The sequence below is a fragment of the Pseudophryne corroboree genome, chromosome 6 (assembly GCF_028390025.1).
Source record: "Pseudophryne corroboree isolate aPseCor3 chromosome 6, aPseCor3.hap2, whole genome shotgun sequence".
Classification (NCBI taxonomy): Eukaryota; Metazoa; Chordata; class Amphibia; order Anura; family Myobatrachidae; genus Pseudophryne; species Pseudophryne corroboree.
In genome coordinates, this window is record NC_086449.1 from 379,426,986 (window position 1) to 379,450,881 (window position 23,896).

The 23,896-nt window shown below is 45.2% G+C and overlaps 1 protein-coding gene across 1 annotated transcript in view; it reads right to left on the reverse strand.

Annotated features, from left to right (window-relative positions):
- LOC134934577 (collagen alpha-1(VII) chain-like) overlaps window positions 1-23,896 on the reverse strand; it is an 817,258-nt gene that overhangs the window by 410,275 nt on the left and 383,087 nt on the right. Inside the window, exons 71-75 of the mRNA XM_063929986.1 lie at window positions 2,625-2,699; window positions 1,920-1,955; window positions 1,757-1,807; window positions 1,255-1,299; window positions 503-547 (exon numbers count right to left, since the gene is read on the reverse strand). Coding sequence (XP_063786056.1) covers window positions 503-547; window positions 1,255-1,299; window positions 1,757-1,807; window positions 1,920-1,955; window positions 2,625-2,699 — 252 coding nt within the window. The remainder of the gene's footprint in view (window positions 1-502; window positions 548-1,254; window positions 1,300-1,756; window positions 1,808-1,919; window positions 1,956-2,624; window positions 2,700-23,896) is intronic.

The window sequence follows — 23,896 nt, forward strand, 5'->3', positions numbered from 1 at the left end:
GATGGTATACAATTACCAGACTTGTGTGCGGGTAATTCGTGCACTTAGTCCTATCCAACTAACCTTGATAAGCCGCGTAATTAGGTAAAACAAACTGTAGGTTCTCAAACAATGGGGCAGATTAATTAAGCTTGGGGAAGTGATAAAGCAGTGATAAAGAAGTGATGGTGATAACGCACCAGCCAATCAGATCCTAAATGTCATTTTTCAAACCTGTAATGATTGGCTGGTACATTATCACCTTCCACTTATCACTGCTTTATCCCTTCTCCAGGCGTAATACATCTGCCCCTGTCCTCAGCACCCCAAACAGTTCATGTCTCCTCACAGAATCACATGTGACAGAATTAGCTTACCTGAATAATGACTTAACCTGTAGACCTGCTAAGTGACCCGGAAAATGTTACCTGTTTGGGGTCCTGGGGACCGCGTTTGAGAACCACTGAAGTACAGAATGATTTGTGAAGATCTGAATTATGAGAAGTTTAGAAGCTGATCTTACCTTCTGCCCAGGAGTTCCAGGATCTCCAGGATCCCCAGGTTCACCCTGAGATGTAAACAATCAAAGACTGTAAAAGTGTCATTACACTGACAGACGCAGTATGTGTTGGCAAAATAAGAATATATACACACATATTAATTACATATGCGCCTACTTCAGCATACAACATATAGAGCAAGCTCTGCTGCGTTACTTGGCATGATAAAGGATATATAACTTTAAGCAATGTCGTTGCATAAACCAGAAATGATTATCTCCCAATAATAATTAGACATGTGTGTGTTCTCTTCTGGGGCCATTGTGAAATGGCTTTCAGGGCTGTTGGGATGAAAAACTATGTCAAGTCGGTGTTCTGAAAACTGAGTGAACTGTTTCACCACACGTCCCTGCTAAACATAAACCCAAAACCTGCAGATTAGCTGTGTACAGTGCACTGGTGACTAGCAAAAGAAAACACACTGTACTCAAATGCAACACCATGCAATGGGAAGCGGTTAAAATACCGCTAATCGGGTCACAAAGTCGACGCTGGAATCCCGACATGCAACATACGTATCTAGTATGTCTATAATTGTAAAGACAAAGAACATACTTTTACATATGTACACTGTTTCTACACATATGTGTTGTGTAAGTAGGGTTAAATATGAAGAAGAATTTAAAATATTTATGCATAGAAATTGTAACATAAAAGGAGAATACAGAATGTGTGCCTTGTTCACACTTTGTTCAAAGTAATTTGCATGATGTACCTTCTGAGTTTTGTCTCTTAGTGGTCCAGAACGTCTTTTTCCTTCCTATTATTGTTTATTGGCAAAAAAGATTATTATAAAACAAAATCAATGACATTAAATTAAAGTTGAAAGTCACTTAAAAATTTAGTAGGATTCACATTTTTGGCCTCTATTCTGAAAAGTTTGTTTCATCTTGGATAAATGAGGAAGATAGGTTAATTCTACTATTTTATAACAAGCAGTGTGAGTGTCTTTTGGTTACAGTACCCACATGGAAAGGGACCCCAAACTTTCTGATTAGGGACTTTGCAAATGGAGGTTGCCATTTATGTAGAAAGGTAACATAACTCCTGACACAATCAGATAACAAAGAAGAGATTGCAGTATTGGCAATGAAGAGAGGGAGGTGACTAGGAAAAGCCAAGGTATCCGAGAGGAGGCAAGGGGGTGGGGAGGGGGGGGGGGGTCAATAAGATCGGTGTTAGGGATGCTGAGCTTAAGAAAACAGTGATTTACCAACCTTATCCCTCTTGGAGAGTGTCTGTGTCTGGTCATCTCCATCTGAGTCTCTCTGATGGGAGCACAATGTGAAAATAAAATAGTTATTGCTGCCTGATGACTGGGCTGATCAGTTCTGTTGTGTACTCATGCCTTGCATTGTATAACACTGAATGATTACATACCATTTTCCTTCTTCCTCCCTGTGTCCCTGGGTAAGACTTTTAGAAACATAAATGGAAATATTAAAACCAGGCTAAATTATCACCAGTTGAGTCAATAACACACACCAGAAAAATTAACATGCCTAAGCACAAATGCACAGTATTTATTTCCCTGGTCTGTAATATACTGAAGAATTACCACATATACTATACAATCTTAAACACATACATCTTATGCACGCATCTGATTACCATCATAAAAGGATATTCTTTTCTCCTCTGCTAGACAGGTGCTAAAATGTGTTATGTGTTGATTTTGCAAAAAGTTGCAAAATTCACTATGGCCAGTTCAAAAAGAAACACTTAATTCTCACTTTGAAAATTTGAATTTAAAGTATGTATCATTTGCAAGCAAAATACTGTATAAGTGATAAGGGTATTTATCAAACACATACTGTACACCTCCTAAACCACCTATTTATTGAATAGCGTTATTTTCAGAGTGCAAATACAAGTATGAACATGTTTTCACATTTTAATTGCATTGCTTGCGAATCCTCTACATGTAATTACTTCAACAGGAAAATATTTTCTAAAAATCCGACAAGTACAGTACTCTTAAACTTTCATGCCCTGATATCATTAATAACTAGTAATAAGCTACATCCCAGTATGTTAGTATTATGTATTAAAACAACAGTTTAAATAACACATTCTGATCCTTACCATACTTTCTTGGTCTTCGACCATCCTTCTAATTCGAATTTTCCCCACGTGTTCTGTTCTATTAACATGGTTCTGCTTAAAAATAACCTATTGTTAACCCAGTTTATTCAATAAAGTATAGAATTAATATAAACAAGGAAATCTTATGGAGGATGTTTTCAGTCTTTGCGGTAAATTTATTAAGCTGCGGCTATACAAAGCTAACTCTTGTCGGCAGTCCTGTCCGCAGGATTTAAAAGATCAATAATATTTAAAGCAAAATACTCAAGCTTTGCATTTAATATCAATGCCCTTTTAAATGCCACGGACATAACCACTGAGAAGCCGTAGCAAGTAAAGAAATACTGTACATATACAGTAGTAGTCTTAACACAATATATTATTAAATATGAGTAAAAAAAAAATCACATTTTCTGTTGTTGCTGTATATGTGGGGCGGAACTGGAATTTTCTGCAATAAGGATAACAGCTATAGAATCAGAAATATTACCTGGAAACATGGATTTAATTCCTATTGGTACTTGTCTAATAGAAATGTAACATAACAGTATGAATGTACAAAAATATTCTATTAGGATTTAGGTTTTTTTGTAGTTTCTATGAAACTGATGAAAAAGTTACCATTGTTTGTCTTCTCTTTCCTTAACAATCCATTTATCTTTTTCCCAAATACCTCCTACATAGGTTTTATATATCATATATATCATAAAACAATAGTTTAACGTGTTGTCAAGTGACAGTGGAATGAGTAACATTACTTAGATTTGAGTACAATATTACAATGACCAGTGATATTTGTTTTGTAAACTAAAAGATGCATTGTAAATGTTGTATATTTCCACTAATGACAACACTATTGTAATATTTAAAACTTCCTGAGAGGAGGACCAGTATCACAGTGCCTGTGAAAAAAAAGAAATGGTTTATGATACCACAAGACTATCCACATTGTGTACGCAGAAGCAATTTGGGGAAGAAAGTAAAAGACCCACAACTGTACATGCCAAGAATTGTGTCCTACTTCTGATTAAGTTTACTTTTGGAGGAATTTAATTAGGGACAGCTCGTCCGCAAGTAAGTGCAGCTGAGTACTGCACATATGGTAACTCCAGATTCACTGACTTTTATTCACAACTCGATAGGGCTGCATAAAAATAAAAAAAAATAGCGAGGGGGACGAGATGAGGTGTTGTTGCAATGGCAACACGCCCCCTTCATAGTTAATTGAATTGACCCATTATTAATGTATTAAGTTTTGTATATAAATATAAATGTAATAGATGATTGCTGCTGGTATGGACCAGTGACATGGGTAAACGGCCATATACCATAATAGGTGCTATACAGAGACAATGAACTACACAGTCAGCTAGATGAACTTTAGTTGACCTCATACATTTATCAGTGTACATGGTGTAAATGTAAGTGCAGTTCTTGAGAGTCATTTCATATATTTTATTTTGACAATAGAAAAAGTCAATACATGAATGATAAAGCTAATAATAGTACAAATGCAGCACCACATGCTTTTTCTCAGTTCTGGGTTTCACTGTGCACATACATTATTGTTTCGCTGACACAAGTAGTGTTAAGTTGTGATCCAAATGAATTTGAGAAACCTGATAATGCGGCATATGTATATTTGCAGAGTTGGAGCTATTGCTTCATATGATGTGCCACCTATTCTGTCCTGCAGTCCTATGTGTGGTTCAGATGCTGGCATGAGAAAATGGTGTTGTATACTGTATTTCTTTCTCATTTTACTATGAGACATGAAAATTATATCTGGGCACAATGCATGACCCATCAGTGTTCTGGTCACAATGACTGTAATGTAGCTTCAGAAAATGTGCAGTCTAACCCAGTATTAGAAATACACTATGCTAACCAAAGCATATTGATAATGACAAATGACAAGTTCATCTCTGAAGTAATGTGATATACAGGGGCTCCTTTTGTCTGTTTATGCTTCTATCCAAAGTCTAATGAGCTTTTGTTAACATTAATGAGTTCAACAGTAAAATCTTTATGAGATCTAATTATATGAAGGTTAATCTATTACTTTATATTCCTCTAGAACAATCAGGTTTATGGGGGAATGACACACCGGCTAATTGATTTCCCATCTGGTAAGAAAGACAGAGGCAGTGTCTTTCCAACCTCAGCGTCAGAGTATGAGCAACAGATGTAATATACCAATGTTGCCTGATTTTATTGCCGAGTTTCAAAGGTAAACAACTTCAAAATACAGAATAACCTGAGAAGCGTGAAATCACCAGCCTGTCACCTACAGTGCACTGGAATCCCCAATGTCCTAACATTTACCATTCACAGCAGGATAAGCAGCCCTTTAGAAGGCAATCGTTTAATTTCTTTTTATTTCCAACTTGGTGTCTACTGCTGCTTAATGTCATTTGTTGCAACAATACAGTTTAGGTTTAACAAATGGTGTGAAATTACTAATCTACAGTATTGCTCTTGACGTAAATGCAGCAGCAATAGCAAAGTGTAAATTCATGCATGCATATAAAAAAAGGTTATTTTATTAATATTACTCAATACAGCCCTGTACCATTTCTGGAGATCAGGCAATATTGGGTGCATATGCAACAATAGTTTTCTACATTAAGGAATAGAAATGTAGCAAATAACTGCATGAATATGTAACTATGTGATTCGACACAGGTAATAATCCCATGTGCCTGGTTTCACCAGGGCAGGTCCATTCCCATACTTTAATCTGCCCCTAAACAAAAAAAAAATATTTCACCTTATTGAGCATCTAAAATGAAACATAAGGTAGTTATTATGACCTGGGCATACTTCAGGTCCAATGCGTTCATTTCCTATAGGAGCTCCAGGGCGATTACATGTACAGTAATATATTGATAATGTGAATGTTTCATCATGATAGTAGGCACAGCCAATATTCACTTTATTTCTTCTCAGTTGACACAATAATCCATGGCATGACCCACAATCACAGAGCTCCATTGCAAAATTGGGAGGGGAGGAAGGGATGTCATTGTTTATCCACGCTCACTTCTGAGAACATTCTACAAGTTCTGGACATGCATTTCTAGGCCTCACTGCTATGCCCCAGAGCAGCCACATCTCTGTCATTAAGTACAATCACTGTGACTAGAAATGCTTTAGAATCCAGGGTAGTATGTAATGTAACATACTGTATGTCTTGGCTTTCAAACATGCAGATGATAGAAGAGATATTTTGGGTGGGTCCCCATGAACCCTCTACTTGCGCAAGTATTTTGCACTCCAACAAATATATTAACTACCTTGTGTTTTAGTAATACTTCGTACATAAAAATTTCCATTTTGTTTGATATTTTGTAACAAAAATATAATTACGATGTCTATATACGCAGTGGCTTGTCGCCAACTATCCCCAAATAATTTTACCTTTGGACCCAAGAAAGCTAGTGATACTTATCCGACCTGTTTGGGATGCATGGCACTGTACATTTGAACAATGTACATGTAGACATTATCCAGCTGTACTAATGTTTACCCTTTTGATCTAGCCATTTGGTCTGAGCTCCTGACAGCTCAGTTTGGACCTTGTATAGGCATCTTTAATGTTTACACAACAGTAAACTTGATAAAAGCTTTTTGTTGTTCATTGAAAACTGAATGATAGTCAACATTGCTGATTCACAGACACAATTTGTGTTTTGTACAAAACAGGATAATACACACTTTGTAACTCCTACACTCAGTAACATATGGAATTTAAATTGACTGCATGTACATCCAGTATTGAGTAACATTCAGAATGAAAGATTTGCTCTGGGTAATACTTCATGTTTTACCGGATGGTGTGAATTATAATAACTTTATTACTAGGGGATTTTGCTTATATTTATAACTATTAGTGAGAAATCCACCCTGCAACTTGTAACCTATAATACTCAAGTTGAGGTTAGCACAACCAGTGAAACACACTAAACAATAATCTGTCTGATCAGATGAGTTTTGGCTGCTCAGAGTAATCACTCAACAACTAGGGTCGATTATCATTCCAAAACCAGTATAATCGGATGATTGAATTTTTCCTGCTGTAAGACTTTACGAGCCGATACTGTGCATATTTTGTAGTGTGTATTCATTTCTGATCATCTGTCCTATATTTTTGCTAATAGTCCATTTACAAACAACACTTTTGTGACAATCTTAGGACAGATAATCATTCTGATTTGAACAATAAACCACTTACTTGTGTGTACACTTGAAACCTGATGTTCCCAAGATTGTTTAATCACTTTGAAAAATTGTTAAGTTAGCCAGATCGTGAGTGAAATTATTTTTGTTTTACAGTACTATTACTATTGTGACTTAAAAAGGATTCCATACGTGATGTGTATTAGTACAGTTAGAGATAACTTTGACAGAAATTGTCATTAATTAATTCAAATGACAATACTTTGCATTCTGCTTATTATTTTGTGTAGTTGCTTTGTATATTGGGCCTAATTCATGGTTGACCGCAAAAGCAAATCTTTCTTTTATGGGCAAAACCATGTGCACTGCAGGTGTGGCAGATATAACAGAGAGAGTTAGATTTGGGTGGGTTATTTTGTTTCTGTGCAGGGTAAATACTGGCTAAAGGGGGGTACTCACGGAGCGCTATTCTAAGCAATCTGATAAGGTTGCTTAGAATTTAAGCATTATCGCTCCGTGTGTACCCCCTACAGCGATAGCGATGCGCAGCCCCGCGCATCACTATCGCTGGTGCTAGATTGACCTGCATGCAGGCCAATCTAGCGGGTCGCTCACTTCACCCGCTGGGTGAAATGAGCGCCCCCCCCCAGTCTCCCCCCGCACGCTCAGCACACATCGCGCTGTGCTGAGCGGGGGGAGAGATGTGTGCTGAGCTGTTCGCTCAGAACACATCTCTCCCACATCGGCCCGTCTATATGGGCTTTTACTCTCTCTGCACATGTTTCCTGGTTGTTAGTCCGGCACTCCACTTACATGCAGAATAAATGCCCAGGTGCCCTCAGTGTAGGCACAGTACAGACAAAAATGATGCTGCGGCACTCAGGGTCTTATAATAGAAAAATGTGTATTGCACACAAAAGTTGTCACATCAACATACCAACGTTTCGGTACTTTTGGTCCCTTTGTCAAGGTGTGGACAAACAAAAACAAGCAAACCCTTACCTTATAAAAGAGAAGAAGCCCGCCAGTGTGAGTGGGTGAGTCTTTCTGCACATGTTATATCTGCCTCAACTGCAGTGCAGCATGGTTTTTGCCCACTAGAGAAAGATTTAGCTTTTGCAATCAACCCTGAATAAGGCCCATTGTTTTGAGCAATGAGTTAGATAACTGCATTAAGGCACAGGCCTCTGAGGACTGCCTGACTTTTTACACCAGAACAATGAAACTGGCTACCAGAACATTAGAACTTTGTTTTATAAACAATCCACAGTGGTAACAGACATTTGTAAAAGGGAGACGCAGTCTGCCACCAGACCATACTGAATGCCCATCAATATCTTCATAAAAACAGTAACAAAGTATAAAAAGGGCCCTGGAAAAAGTGCGATCAGAGTCGGATATGTGAACACAATGAAATGCAAGAATTAAAAATAAAATTCAAACTTTATCCGGAATCCACTTATTGAAGCTTATTCAAAGCCACTGATGGCTATAAAATGGAGAACATACAGTATTAGGTCATTGCTTGGATGCAACATCTTTTCTTCAGTCAGTGAACTGGTAATCCAAGGACAAAGGTAAAGGAAACATCAGTCCCACAGAGTCTGTAGCAGCCTCCCCATATGTGAGCCACATGGTTTACACCAAGTAGAAGGATGCCAGCAGTGTCCTACGGCACATACAGCTAGCACCAATTTGTAGGCTTTATAGCTTGTGGAGAGGTTGTGGGCTGTTCATGTAAATGGGAATGGTTCCTTTCTGGCTTACATTTGAGCATCTGACTGTGTTTAAGATTGATCCTGTGTGATTTAAACAAAAATGTTTTATTAACAAGCAGAGTCTCCAGGATTGCACTTTGTTAATGGAGGGCGCTTGTAGCAAGAAAGAAAATGAAAGGCAAAGGTAGACTTATTATTTGTTAACATACTGTAACACCTCTGTGTTTATTCTAAAGTGATTTTAAACAGCATGTAATGATTATGTCCACGGTTTATAATCTCAAAAGTGGACTAAAATATCTTCTAACTTTAAATACAGTAAAGTAAAAAAAAAAAAAAAAAAAAAAAATAGGATTAAAAAACCTATATTATGTTTTTCTTATTTCCATTTCTAGAAATAATAATGGTAAGCCTGAGAGGTAGACATGTCCAACATGAATCCATATTGTTACAAATGTGCCTAGTAAGTAATCTAAAATGCATATTTTTTTTATAGTTAAACTCAGGGGCATTTCAACAGAGGAGGGGGCCCGTGTGCGCCTCCGGGTGGGCACCCTCCTCTGTACGGCGCTGTGGACTCCGGCATTGTGCCTGATTCTACTGCGCATGCACAGATCTCCGAAAACAGGGTGCCCACCATGATCCAGAGACCAATTTGGCGTGGTGGCCATTTTGGCGGAGATTTCCGCCGCGATCGCAGCGCCCAATGATGGACTCCGGAAAGGTAAGTATTAAAATGGGTGCAATGTGTGCGATGTGGGCCCCCTGGACCGAGCGGCCCGTGTGCACCGCACACATTGCACCCATTATAGAAACGCCAATTGTTAAACTCCTTATAGAAAGACACTTTAAATGTATTTCCGCAATTTGCAGACTATTTTATTGTCATTTACTTTAGAAATATGATATGGCCTAATCTAACAATTCTGAGGCACATCTGTGACAATATGGATGTATAAGTCTTTGCTATTAAATGTAAATGTTCTAATGTAATTCCTATTATGAAAGAATATCTATACTCTTAATAAAAATTTTACTATGACTATGGAAACCATACAGCCAGCTGCCACTGACACAGATCTGAGATTCAAAATTACCTAAGCAGCAGCAGCAGCCCTGATATGAGGAAGGGCTGTTGCTGAGGCGCCGAAAGAGAGATGTATAACACCTTTGAGAAAGATAAAGTGGATGTTTCCCATAACAACCAATCAGATTCTAGCTATAATTTATCTAGCCCAATTTATTAAAAATGACAGAAGCTGATTGTTGCAAATGGGCAACTTCAATTTTTCTCTACATGGAAACATAGAATTTGGTGGCAGATATGAGCCATTTGGTCCATATAGTCTGCCCTTTTAGGGTGTGGTTATTAGGTTTAGGGATTAGAAATCGATTAGGGGTTTGGGTAGGGTATTAGGGTCAGGGTTAGCATTAATGGTAAGGTTTGGGGCGAAAGTGTTAGGGTAAAAGGCAGGGGCATCAGAACATTTATAGGTTTTTTTTTTTGGGGGGGGGGAGAGATTGATCCTCATTTTGGCACACCCCTGGGAGCGGAGCCACCAGGTAGGAGGAGGTACTATGGGGACAAAATGGGGGTGGGACCACGGTGGGGAGGAGGAGGGGAGAGAGATGAAGTGTGTCAGGGATAGAAAGAGGAAGAGAGAGACAAATTGTCTGGGAGAGAGAGGGAGAGAGACAGTGTCAGGGAGAGAGAGGAGAGTGTTAGGGAGAGAGAGAGAGAGAGAGAGAGAGAGAGAGAGAATTGAGCAAGAGGAGGTTGTTTGTGCGCTTGGACTAGTACTGGAGACTAGGTTTGGTCTTGAGCACTGTGGACAGAATTGGGCTGGCTTGATGAATGATCTGCTCATGCAGACATGGCAGTTTGGCAGAAGGCTGAATATGAAAGGGGACCACCTATGGGTACTGCAACACTGGTGGTGAGAGCCACCATTGCAATGAGTAGCTGGGTTGTCACCTAACAAAATCACGTGAGAACTGGTGAGTGACAGAATGCTGGGAGGGACCAGCAATGCAGAAATGGAATGCTGGGCAGAACCAGCACGGCTGGGTTATAGGATGCTGGTCTGAACCAGCCTGTCAGTTCACAGAAGGCTGAACGGAACAAGCACAGTAGCTGCAGAGGAAGCTGAGGACATCAGCAATTCAGGCAGTTAACAGAAGGCTGGACGGAACTAGCGCAGTAGTTGCAGAGGAAGCTGAGGACATCAGCAATGCAGGTACAGATGAAGCCACGCTAGTCATGGCTCCATCTGTGACTAGGCGCGCCCAGGCTGCTGTGAGCATCTCCGTCTGGTCAGGCGCGCACGTAGCGGAGACGTGCCCCATTCACTTGGAGAGAGTCTCCATCCGGGTCAGCGTGCGTGCCCAGACAGGGACGCTCTGAATGGAAGCATCTCTGTGCACTACCGGCGTGACTAGACAAACGGATTGCCTAGTCACGCTGGGAGTGCATGTTTGCGATGGAGCCGCTATAGATAAGAGCCGCTCCATCTGTAGCTCACACAAGGCTGGACAGAACCAGCGCAGTAGTTGTAGGGGAACCTAAGGACATCAGCAATGCAGGTAGCTCACAGAAGGCTCGACGGAACCAGCGCAGTAGTTGTAGGGGAAGCTAAGGACATCAGCAATGCAGGCAGTTCACAGAAGGTTGGACAGAACCAGTGCAGTAGTTGCAGATGAAGCTGAGGACATCAGCAATGCAGGTAGCTCACAGAAGGCTGGACGGAACCAGTGTACTAGTTGCAGAAAAAGCTGAGTACATCAGCAATGCAGGTAGTTCACAGAAGGCTGGACGGAACCAGCACAGTAAATGCAGAGGAAGCTGAGGACATCAGCAATGCAGGCAGTCATGGAAGGCTGGATGGAACCAGCGCAGTAGTTGCAGAGGAAGCTCAGGATATCAGCAATGCAGGTTTTCCAGATGCTGGGCAATGCTGTGACAACACAGTGGGATTCCGAATGTTGTGGAATGCAGTGACATCACTGCTGGTTTCCCAGATACTGAAGAGTGATGATTCTGCACAGTATGTTAGTTAATGCTGCAGAGTGGTAAGACAGCAGTGGCAGGTTTTCCGAACGCTGAAGTGCACTAACTTTGCACAGCAGGTTAACTGGATGCTGGTAGGAACCAGCAGAGTCTCTAATGCCACTTAAGGGATGAAGGACAGTCCCTCTGGATTACTGGAGGACTTCCAGTGAATCTGAAGATGCTGAGAGTCTATACCAGCAGGAGATTTTGGGGCTCACTCCAGGCTGAGAGACACCAAAACACTGACAGCTTGCCAGTCCTGAGACGTGGAACTTTTATCCAGTGCTTACAGCTGAGTGGATGAGAGGATCACATGATAGTGAATCCGGATTGGCTCCAGGAAGACCAGCTGACTGGAGACTGTCATGGCGCTGTCCATGGAGGTGACCGGCGGGAACCTTGGCGTGCTGCGCCCAGAGATGGACAGTGAGACACTGGCCGTTTGACAGCGAGACACTGGTACAGAGTCCCAAGCACCGCGACAGGCCGCGGGATACATCAGGAGACTGCACAGATGAAGGATCGCGCCCAGGCTTGCAGCAGAGATAAGATAAAACACGGCTGGGGAACGCAGATAACCACTGTTTTTTGACAGAGAGAGAGAGGAGCAAAAGTAGAGAAAGTGTTCGGGAGAGAGGAGCAAGAAAAGAGAGAATGTTAGGGAGAGAGAGAGGAGCAAGAAGAGAGAGAGTGTGAGAGGGATAGAGGAGCAAGAGGAGAGAGAGTGTTAGGGAGAGGGAGGGAGAGAGAGAAAGAGAGAGGAGCAAGAGCTGAGAGAGTATTAGGGAGAGAGGAGCAAGAGGAGAGAGAATTTTAGGGAGAGAGAGGAGCAAAAGGAGAGAGAGTGTTAGGGAGAGAGAGAGGATCAAGATGAGAGAGAGTGTTAGGGAGAGAGAGATGGAGTGGAGCGAACCGGGGAGAGACACTACCTGATTGATTGATTGATTGATTGATTGATTGATTGATTACTCAGCAGCACAGCCACAGGTCTCTCATGGAGGCGGGCATACCTCAGCATTAGTCCATGCCCTCTTAACACCCGCGAATCGCGGCACTGCTCTGCTGGGAGTCGGGGGTGGTGAGTGTTGCTCGGTCCCTGCAGTGCACTGCATGGAAGTTGTGATTGTACAGTCTTTCAACTGATCGCACATAGCTCCTCCTGTACATTTTGGATTAAGGGTGAGGGTTAGAGTATTTGTGTAAGAGAATTAGTGTTTGGGGTTAGGATTAAGGGTGAGGGTTAATTTATCAGTCTCAGAGTATTAGAAATAAGGATGAGGGTTAGGGTATTATTAATAAAGTATTAGGATCAAGGATGAGAATTAGGGTAGTAGTGTTAGGGGTTAGGATTAAGGGTGAGGGAGGGCATGGAAGCCATCTTTAAGGGATGACGTCTGTGCATGCAGGATAAGCCAATGTGGCCCCCAGAGAAGAGCAGAGGAATCTCCCTATGACCACACTGCGTGGCAGATTCCAGACTAGTAAATCCAAACTGCACCTGTACACTGTACACCCCCCAACCCTCCCCACACTACGTTGCCACTGCAATGGCCCTTAGGGAAGCAGGAGAAAGATTAAGGGAAGTGAGAGAGAGAGAGAGAGAGAGAGAGAGAGAGAGAGAGGTCAGATAGAGAGATAGAGGGTTTCATTGAAAAAAGAGAATGAGAGAAAGAGAGGTGTGAGAGAGAGGGTGTAAGAGAGAAAGAGAGAAAGAGATGAGAAGAGATAGAGAGAGAGAGAGGGCATCAGAGGAAGAGAGAGTGTTAAAGAGAGAGAGAGGGGGGACAAGAGAGACAAAGGGAGGGAATCGAGCTATAGTTAGAGAGAGAGAGAGTGTGTCAGGAAGGGAGGGATAAAAAAAGAGAGGAGAGACAGCCTGTGTTAGGGGGAGAAAGAGATACAGCCAGAGAGAGAGAGAGAAATTGTGAGTGAGAGACAGAGAGGGAAAGAGGGTGTCAGGGAGATAGAGTGTGTCAGAAAGAGAGACAGCATCAAAGAGAGATACAGCATCAGAGAGAGAGAGAGACAGTGTCAGGGAGAGAGAGAGGGAGAGAAAGTCAGGGGAAGAGAGATACACACGGTATTAGAGAGGGACAGAGAGTGACTGTCAGAGAGAGAGGGGGAGGAGCAAGAGAGAGGGTGAGGGGAGTGAGAGAGAGTTTCAGGGAGGGAGGGAGAGAAAGAGGAGAGAAAGAAAGAGGCAGAGGGAGAGAGAGAAAACAAGAGAGATAGAGATTGTGTCAGAGAAGGGGAGGGAGAGAGACATTGTCAGAGAGAGACAGTGTGAGGGAGAGAGAGAGAGACATTGTCAGGGAGAGAGAGGGAAAGGGAAACCGTGTCAGGGTGAGAGAGAGTCACTGCTGGAGAGAGAGAAATGGAGAGAGACAGAGTCAAGGAGAGAAAGAGGGAGAGAGAGGGTGTCAGGGGGAGAAAGAGGGTGTCAGGGGAAGAGAGACAGTGACAGGGAGAGATAGGGAAGTAGAGTCGGGGAGAGAGAGACATGGTGTCAGGGAGGGAGAGAGAGTCAGAGAGAGAGAGTGTGTCAGAGAAGGAGGAGGAGCACGATAGAGAGTGAGGAGAGTGAGCAGGAGGGATAGAGAAAGAGGGGAGTGAGAAAGTGTCTGGAAGAAAAAAGTTAGAGAACAAGAGAGAGAGAGGATGTCAGGGAGAGAGTGTCAGGGGAGAGAGACACTGACAGAGCGAGAGAGTGTCAAAGAGAGAGAGAGAGAGAATGGAGAGAGAGACCATGTCAGGGGGAGTGAGAGAGACATTGCCAGAGAGACAGAGAGAGTGTATGTGTCAGAGAGAGAGACATTTCCAGGGAGAGAGAAAGAGAGACACAGAGTCAGGGGGGGAGAGAGAGAGAGAGAGAGAGAGAGAGAGAGATGTTGTCAGGGAGAATGAGAGACAGTGTCAGGGAGAGGGTGTCAGGGAAATAGAGAGGGTGTCAGCCAGAGAGAGGAGCAAGAGAGAGAGGGAGGGGAGCGAGCAGGAGGGAAAGTGTCAGGGAAAGAGAGAGTCTCAGGATGATAGAGACAGCATCAGGGAGAGAGAAAGTGAGAGAGAGACCATGTCAGGGAGAGATACACAGCCAGTGAGAGAGAGATTGTCAGGGAAAGAAAGACGAAGGGACAGAGAGGGAAAGAGAGTCAAGGAGAGAGTGTGTGTCAGGGAGAGTCAGAGAGAGAGAGAGAGACACAGTGTCAGGAAGAACAGAGAGAGAGAGAGAGACAGTGTCAGGGAGGGAGAGAGACAGTGTCAGAGAGCGAAAGAGAGTCAGAAAGAGAGGGGGAAGAGCAAGAGAGAATGGAGAGTGAGCGGGAGTGGGAGGGAGAGAGAAAGAGGAGAGTGAGAGAGTGGGAGAAAAAGAGGGAGAGAAAGAATGAAAAAGAGAAAGGGTGTCAGGGAGAGAGAAACATTGTCAGAGAGAGAGAGAGTGTCAGGGCGAGAGAAATAGACAGTGTCAGGGAGAGAGAGAGACAGTGTCAGGGGGAGAGGTAGAGAAATATTGTGCCAGGGGGCAAAAGAGAAAAACTGCAAGTAGGAAGAGAGATACAATGTCAGAGAGAGAGAGAGAGAGAGAGAGAGGGACAGTGTCGGAGAGAGACAGTGTTCAGAGAAAGAGAGTGTATTAGGGAGAGAGAGAGACAGTGTCAGGGAGGGAGACATTGTCAAGGTGGGAGAGACAACAGTGCCAGAGAGAGAGAGAGTCAGGGAGAGAGACACACACAGTGTCCGAAAGAGATGGAGAGACAGTGTCAGAGAATGTGTGTGTGTCAGGGACAGTCTGAATGCCAGGAAGAGAGAGATGGAGACAGAGAAACAGTGTCAGAAATAGAGAGAGGAAGGGGAAGGGAGGGAGCAGGAGACAAACGGGATCTGGTCTGAAGGTCGACACTGTCTAGGTCGACAATGTTTAGGTCGACCACTATAGGTCGACAGTCACTAGGTCGACATGGATGGAAGGTCGACAGGGCTTCTAGGTCAACATGTGCTAGGTCGACATGAGGTTTTTTTTTTTAAATTCTTTTTTTTAATTTTTTCATACTTAACGATCCACGTGGACTACGATTGGAACGGTAATCTGTGCCGAGCGAAGTGGTAGCGGAGCGAAGGCACCATGCCCGAAGCATGGCGAGCGAAGCGAGCCATACGAGGGGACGCGGTGCACTAATTGGGGATCCCGGTCACTCTACAAAGAAAACGACACCCCCAAAAAAAATTAAACATCATGTCGACCTTTAGACCTGTCAACCTAGCACATGTCGACCTAGGAACCCTGTCGACCTTCCATCCATGTCGACCTAGTGACTGTCGCCCTACAGTAGTAGACCTAAACATTGTCGACCTAGATACTGACGATATGATGAACCACACCCGAGACAAACTACCTGACTACAGCAGAGGTCTCTGATGGGGGTGGGCCTTCATGGCATTAGCCCCCCCCCCCCCCTTATATACCTGCGAATCACAGCACTGCTCTGCTGTCAAGACTCAGAGACAGCCCGGAAGCCCCCCCCCCCATCCTTGCTACACCCTCCACGTGTCTGCAGCCTGAAGGAAGCAGTGGTGGGAGGGGTGGACCTTGGAGACAGCCTGTGACAGTGGCGGATTTAGCGGGGGGCGATTAGGGCGAACGCCCCCCCTAAACATACCGGCACCGGGATGGATGGCCGGGTCCCGCGCGACGATCATCAGCGCAGGGCCGGCCAGACATTGTGCGCCAGACACAGGAGGGCTCAGTGACTGACGTCACGCACTCTCTGCTGCGGCTACCCATCCACCTGACACAGGCTGCTCTCTCCGCAGGGGACCCCATTACAGGGCAGTTTAACATGTGACGCCCGCTGCTTCCGGCCCGGGCCCTGTCAGACTGAGCACATTGGACAGCCGCCGAGTGCCGGAGCTCAAGCGCATTCACCAAAGTCTCCTCTCCTGCACCATCAGTCACTGTGGTGTGCTGGGAGAGGAGCCGAATGAGACTAAAATAAGAATTTACTTACCGATAATTCTATTTCTCGGAGTCCGTAGTGGATGCTGGGGTTCCTGAAAGGACCATGGGGGAATAGCGGCTCCGCAGGAGACAGGGCACAAAAAAGTAAAGCTTTACTAGGTCAGGTGGTGTGCACTGGCTCCTCCCCCTATGACCCTCCTCCAGACTCCAGTTAGGTACTGTGCCCGGACGAGCATACACAATAAGGGAGGCATTTTGAATCCCGGGTAAGACTCATACCAGCCACACCAATCACACCGTACAACTTGTGATCTAAACCCAGTTAACAGTATGACAACAGAAAGGGCCTCTTAAAGATGGCTCCTTAACAATAACCCGAATTAGTTAACAATAACTATGTACAAGTATTGCAGATAATCCGCACTTGGGATGGGCGCCCAGCATCCACTACGGACTCCGAGAAATAGAATTATCGGTAAGTAAATTCTTATTTTCTCTATCGTCCTAAGTGGATGCTGGGGTTCCTGAAAGGACCATGGGGATTATACCAAAGCTCCCAAACGGGCGGGAGAGTGCGGATGACTCTGCAGCACCGAATGAGAGAACTCCAGGTCCTCCTTTGCCAGGGTATCAAATTTGTAAAATTTTACAAACGTGTTCTCCCCCGACCACGTAGCTGCTCGGCAGAGTTGTAATGCCGAGACCCCTCGGGCAGCCGCCCAAGATGAGCCCACCTTCCTTGTGGAGTGGGCTTTTACAGTTTTAGGCTGTGGCAGGCCTGCCACAGAATGTGCAAGTTGAATTGTGTTACAAATCCAACGAGCAATCGACTGCTTAGAAGCAGGTGCGCCCAACTTGTTGGGTGCATACAATATAAACAGCGAGTCAGATTTTCTGACTCCAGCCGTCCTTGCAATGTATATTTTTAAGGCTCTGACAACGTCCAACAACTTGGAGTCCTCCAAGTCGCTAGTGGCCGCAGGCACCACAATAGGTTGGTTCAGATGAAATGCTGATACCACTTTAGGGAGAAAATGCGGACGAGTCCGCAGTTCTGCCCTATCCGAATGGAAGATTAGATAAGGACTTTTATAAGATAAAGCCGCCAATTCAGATACTCTCCTGGCAGAGGCCAGGGCTAGTAACATAGTCACTTTCAATGTGAGATATTTCAAATCCACCTTTTTCAATGGTTCAAACCAATGGGATTTGAGGAAATCTAAAACTACATTTAGATCCCACGGTGCCACCGGAGGCACCACAGGAGGCTGTATATGCAGTACTCCCTTGACAAAAGTCTGGACCTCAGGGACAGAGGCCAATTCTTTTTGGAAGAATATTGACAGGGCCGAAATTTGAACCTTAATGGATCCCAATTTGAGACCCATAGATAATCCTGATTGCAGGAAATGTAGGAAACGACCCAGTTGGAATTCCTCCGTCGGAACCCTCCGATCCTCGCACCACGCTACATATTTTCGCCAAATGCGGTGATAATGTTTCACGGTGACTTCCTTCCGTGCCTTAATCAAGGTAGGAATGACTTCTTCTGGAATGCCTTTCCCTTTTAAGATCTGGCGTTCAACCGCCATGCCGTCAAACGCAGCCGCGGTAAGTCTTGAAAAAGACAGGGACCCTGCTGTAGCAGGTCCCTTCTCAGAGGTAGAGGCCACGGTTCGTCCGTGAGCATCTCTTGAAGTTCCGGATACCAAGTCCTTCTCGGCCAATCCGGAACCACTAGTATTGTTCTTACTCTTCTTTGCCGTATGATCTTCAATACCTTTGGTATGAGCGGCAGAGGAGGAAACACATACACTGACTGGTACACCCAAGGAGTTACCAGTGCGTCCACAGCTATTGCCTGTGGATCTCTTGACCTGGCGCAATATTTGTCCAGTTTCTTGTTGAGGCGAGACGCCATCATGTCTACAATTGGTCTTTCCCAACGGTCTATTAACATGTTGAAGACTTCTGGATGTAGACCCCACTCTCCCGGATGAAGATCGTGTCTGCTGAGGAAGTCTGCTTCCCAGTTGTCCACGCCCGGGATGAACACTGCTGACAGTGCTATCACGTGATTCTCCGCCCAGCGAAGAATCTTGGCAGCTTCTGCCATTGCACTCCTGCTTCTTGTGCCGCCCTGCCTGTTTACATGGGCGACCGCCGTGATGTTGTCCGACTGAATCAACACCGGCTTTCCTTGCAGGAGAAGTTCCGCCTGGCTTAGAGCATTGTAGATTGCTCTTAGTTCCAGAATGTTTATGTGAAGAGACTTTTCCAGACTCGTCCATACTCCCTGGAAGTTTCTTCCTTGTGTGACTGCTCCCCAGCCTCTCAGGCTGGCGTCCGTGGTCACCAGGATCCAATCCTGAATGCCGAATCTGCGGCCTTCTAATAGGTGAGCCTTCTGCAACCACCACAGAAGTGACACCCTTGTCTTTGGTGACAGGGTTATTCGCAGGTGCATCTGCAGATGCGACCCTGACCATTTGTCCAACAGATCCCTTTGGAATATTCTTGCATGGAATCTGCCGAATGGAATTGCTTCGTAAGAAGCCACCATTTTTCCCAGGACTCTTGTGCATTGATGTACTGACACTTTTCCTGGTTTTAGGAGGTTCCTGACCAGATCGGATAACTCCTTGGCTTTTTCCTCTGGAAGGAAAACCTTTTTCTGAACCGTGTCCAGAATCATTCCTAGGAACAGCAGACGAGTTGTCGGGATTAAATGGGATTTTGGAATATTCAGAATCCACCCGTGTTGTCTTAGCACCTCTTGAGATAGTGCTAAAGCTGTCTCCAGCTGTTCTCTGGACCTTGCCCTTATTAGGAGATCGTCCAAGTATGGGATAACTAATACGCCTTTTCTTCGAAGAAGAATCATCATCTCGGCCATTACCTTGGTAAAGACCCGAGGCGCCGTGGACAATCCGAACGGCAGCGTCTGAAACTGATAGTGACAGTTTTGAACAATGAACCTGAGGTACCCCTGGTGTGCGGGGTAAATCGGAACGTGTAGATACGCATCCTTGATGTCCAAGGATACCATAAAGTCCCCTTCTTCCAGGTTCGCTATCACTGCTCTGAGTGACTCCATCTTGAACTTGAACTTTTTTATGTAGAGGTTCAAGGACTTCAGATTTAGAATAGGCCTTACCGAGCCATCCGGCTTCGGTACCACAAATAGAGTGGAATAATACCCCTTTCCTTGTTGTAATAGGGGTACTTTGACTATCACCTGCTGAGCGTACAGCTTGTGAATGGCTTCCAACACCCTCTCCCTTTCGGAAGAGACGGTTGGTAAGGCAGACTTCAGGAAACGATGAGGAGGATCCGTCTCTAATTCCAACCTGTACCCCTGAGATATTATCTGCAGGATCCAGGGGTCTACCTGCGAGTGAGCCCACTGCGCGCTGTAATTTTTGAGACGGCCCCCCACTGTCCCCGAGTCCGCTTGAGAGGCCCCAGCGTCATGCTGAGGTTTTTGCAGGAGCCGGGGAGGGCTTCTGTTCCTGGGAAGGAGCTGCCTGTTGGTGTCTCTTCCCTCTTCCTCTGCCTCGTGGCAGGTACGACAAGCCCTTTGCTCTCTTATTTTTGTAGGAGCGAAAAGGCTGCGGTTGAAAGGTCGGTGCCTTTCTCTGTTGGGGAGTGACTTGAGGTAAAAAAGTGGATTTCCCGGCAGTAGCCGTGGCCACCAAGTCTGATAGACCAACTCCAAATAACTCCTCCCCTTTATACGGCAAAACCTCCATGTGACGTTTTGAATCCGCATCGCCTGTCCACTGTCGTGTCCATAAGGCTCTTCTGGCTGAAATGGACATAGCACTCACCCGAGATGCCAGTGTGCAAATATCCCTCTGTGCATCACGCATATAGATAAATGCATCCTTTATTTGTTCTAACGACAGTAAAACATTGTCCCTATCTAGGGTATCAATATTTTCAATCAGGGATTCTGACCAAACTACTCCAGCACTGCACATCCAGGCAGTTGCTATAGCTGGTCGTAGTATAACACCTGCATGTGTGTATATATTCTTTTGAATAACTTCCATCTTTCTATCTGATGGATCCTTAAGTGCGGCCGTCTCAGGAGAGGGTAACGCCACTTGTTTGGATAAGCGTGTGAGCGCCTTGTCCACCTTAGGGGGTGTTTCCCAGCGCGCCCTAACCTCTGGCGGGAAAGGGTATAATGCCAATAACTTTTTTGAAATTATCAACTTTTTATCAGGAGCAACCCACGCTTCATCACACACGTCATTTAATTCTTCTGATTCAGGAAAAACTGTTTGTAGTTTTTTCACACCATACATAATACCCTGTTTTACGGTATCTGTAGTATCAGCTAAATGTAACGTCTCCTTCATTGCCAAAATCATATAACGTGTGGCCCTACTGGAAAATACGTTTGAATTTCTACCGTCGTCACTGGAATCAGTGCCCGTGTCTGGGTCTGTGTCGACCGACTGAGGCAAAGGGCGTTTTACAGCCCCTGACGGTGTTTGAGGCGCCTGGACAGGCATTAATTGATTGTCCGGCCGCCTCATGTCCTCAACTGACTGTTTAAGGGAAGATAAACCATCACGTAATTCCACAAATAAAGGCATCCATTCTGGTGTCGACCCCCTGGGGGGTGACATCTGCATATTTGGCAATTGCTCCGCCTCCACACCAATATCGTCCTCATACATGTCGACACCACGTACCGACACACACCGCAAACTCACAGGGAATGCTCTAATGAAGACAGGACCCACTAGCCCTTTTGGGGAGACAGAGGGAGAGTCTGCCAGCACACACCACAAAGCGCTATATATACAAGGGATATCCTTATATTAAGTGCTCCCTTATAGCTGCTTTAATATATATATATATAGCCATTAATGTGCCCCCCCTCTCTGTTTTACCCTGTTTCTGTAGTGCAGTGCAGGGGAGAGACCTGGGAGCCGTTCTGACCAGCGGAGCTGTGACAGAAAATGGCGCCGTGTGCTGAGGAGATAGGCCCCGCCCCTTTTTCGGCGGGTTCTTCTCCCGCTATTTTTCCAGTCAGGCAGGGGTTAAATATCTCCATATAGCCCCTATGGGCTATATGTGAGGTATTTTTAGCCTTGTATAAGGTTTATATTTGCCTCTCAGAGCGCCCCCCCCCAGCGCTCTGCACCCTCAGTGACTGCCCAGTGAAGTGTGCTGAGAGGAAAATGGCGCACAGCTGCAGTGCTGTGCGCTACCTTATGAAGACTGAGGAGTCTTCAGCCGCCGGTTTCCGGACCTCTTCACGCTTCAGCATCTGCAAGGGGGTCGGCGGCGCGGCTCCGGGACCGGACTCCACGGCTGGGCCTGTGTTCGATCCCTCTGGAGCTAATGGTGTCCAGTAGCCAAGCAGCAAATCCACTCTGCATGCAGGTGAGTTTACTACTTTCCCCCTAAGTCCCACGTTGCAGTGATCCTGTTGCCAGCAGGACTCACTGTAAAGAAAAAAACCTAAACTAAACTTTCTCTAAGCAGCTCTTTAGGAGAGCCACCTAGATTGCACCCTTCTCGTTCGGGCACAAAATCTAACTGGAGTCTGGAGGAGGGTCATAGGGGGAGGAGCCAGTGCACACCACCTGACCTAGTAAAGCTTTACTTTTTTGTGCCCTGTCTCCTGCGGAGCCGCTATTCCCCCATGGTCCTTTCAGGAACCCCAGCATCCACTTAGGACGATAGAGAAAGAAGGTTGGTTGGAGGCACTGACATTTAAATTAGATAGAGATTGCAGGTGCCGACATCGCAGTGAGATAATCACAACTGTGCACCTCCGGAGCAGAGCTAAATAGCTTACCCCTGCTGCTGGACGAAAGAAGATAAGAGATCATAATTTCTTTCATCCAGCAGCAGGGGTAAACTATTCAGCTCTGCTCCGGAGGTGCACAGTTGTGATTACCCCACTGTGAATCGTGATGCTGGCACCTGCACTCTCTACCTCAGTCACAGATGTGACTGGAGGCAGGGGAGCAACTAAGCCATGCTGCGGGAGGTACTATGCAGGCAATGCTGCAAGGGTCGGGGCGGTATCGGTCTCTGCAGGCACTATTGGCATCAGGCAACCAAAATGCCTGGCAGGTCACTGGGGGGGCCTGTAGCAGTAGTGTGGTGATAGGGGCTCATTGGGCTACCGGGCGGGAGATTAGGACACTTCCCATCAGCAGCTTCTGTCACACAGATTTAACTCCTCCCTGAGCATCAATGACCCTGATCTTCCTGCCTGGTGGCTGGACCCTCCCCCGAGACCAGCAGCCACTGTACAATGGAGGTCATTCCGAGTTGTTCGCTCGCAAGGCGATTTTAGCAGAGTTGCTCACGCTAAGCCGCCGCCTACTGGGAGTGAATCTTAGCATCTTAAAATTGCGAACGAAGTAATCGCAATATTGCGATTACACACCTCGTAGCAGTTTCTGAGTAGCTTCAGACTTACTCGGCATCTGCGATCAGTTCAGTGCTTGTCGTTCCTGGTTTGACGTCACAAACACACCCAGCGTTCGCCCAGACACTCCTCCGTTTCTCCGGCCACTCCTGCGTTTTTTCCGGAAACGGTAGCGTTTTTTCCCACACGCCCATAAAACGGCCTGTTTCCGCCCAGAAACACCCATTTCCTGTCAATCACACTACGATCGCCTGAGCGAAGAAAAAGCCGTGAGTAAAAATCCTAACTTCATAGCAAATTTACTTGGCGCAGTCGCAGTGCGGACATTGCGCATGCGCACTAAACGGAAAATCGCTGCGATGCGATGAAATTTACCGAGCGAACAACTCGGAATGAGGGCCCATATTCAGCCGCGGATCGTCCCGTTGGACTTCCTTCCTCCCCGGCTGCCAGCTCCCTCCCAGGGTGAGTACATTCTAGTTTTCATCCTAACTCTAAAAATACAGTTTATCAAATATAGGTCTCAGTCAGATGTGGTCCCCCCCTCCTCTCCACCCTTCCGTCTCTTTCTCCCCCCTCTTGCTATCCCGCCCCCTTTCCCTCTGCACCCTTCCTCGTCTCTTTCTTTCTTTCCCTCTCCGACCCCCCCTTTTCCCTCCACCCTTACCTCTCTTCATCCCACCCTCTGTCTCTCTCTCTCTCTCTCTCTCTCTCTTTCTCCCTGTCCCTATGTCCCTGCTGTCACTCTCCCTGAATTTTGTCTCATTCCATGTGGCATAATGTGAATTTTGGCTCATTCTGTGTGCTATAATGTGAATTTCGGCTCATTCTGTTTGCTATAATGTGAATTTTGGCTCATTCTGTGTGCTATAATGTGAATTTCGGCTCATTCTGTTTGCTATAATGTGAATTTTGGATCATTCTGTGTGCTATAATGTGAACTTCGGCTCATTCTATGTGCTATAATGT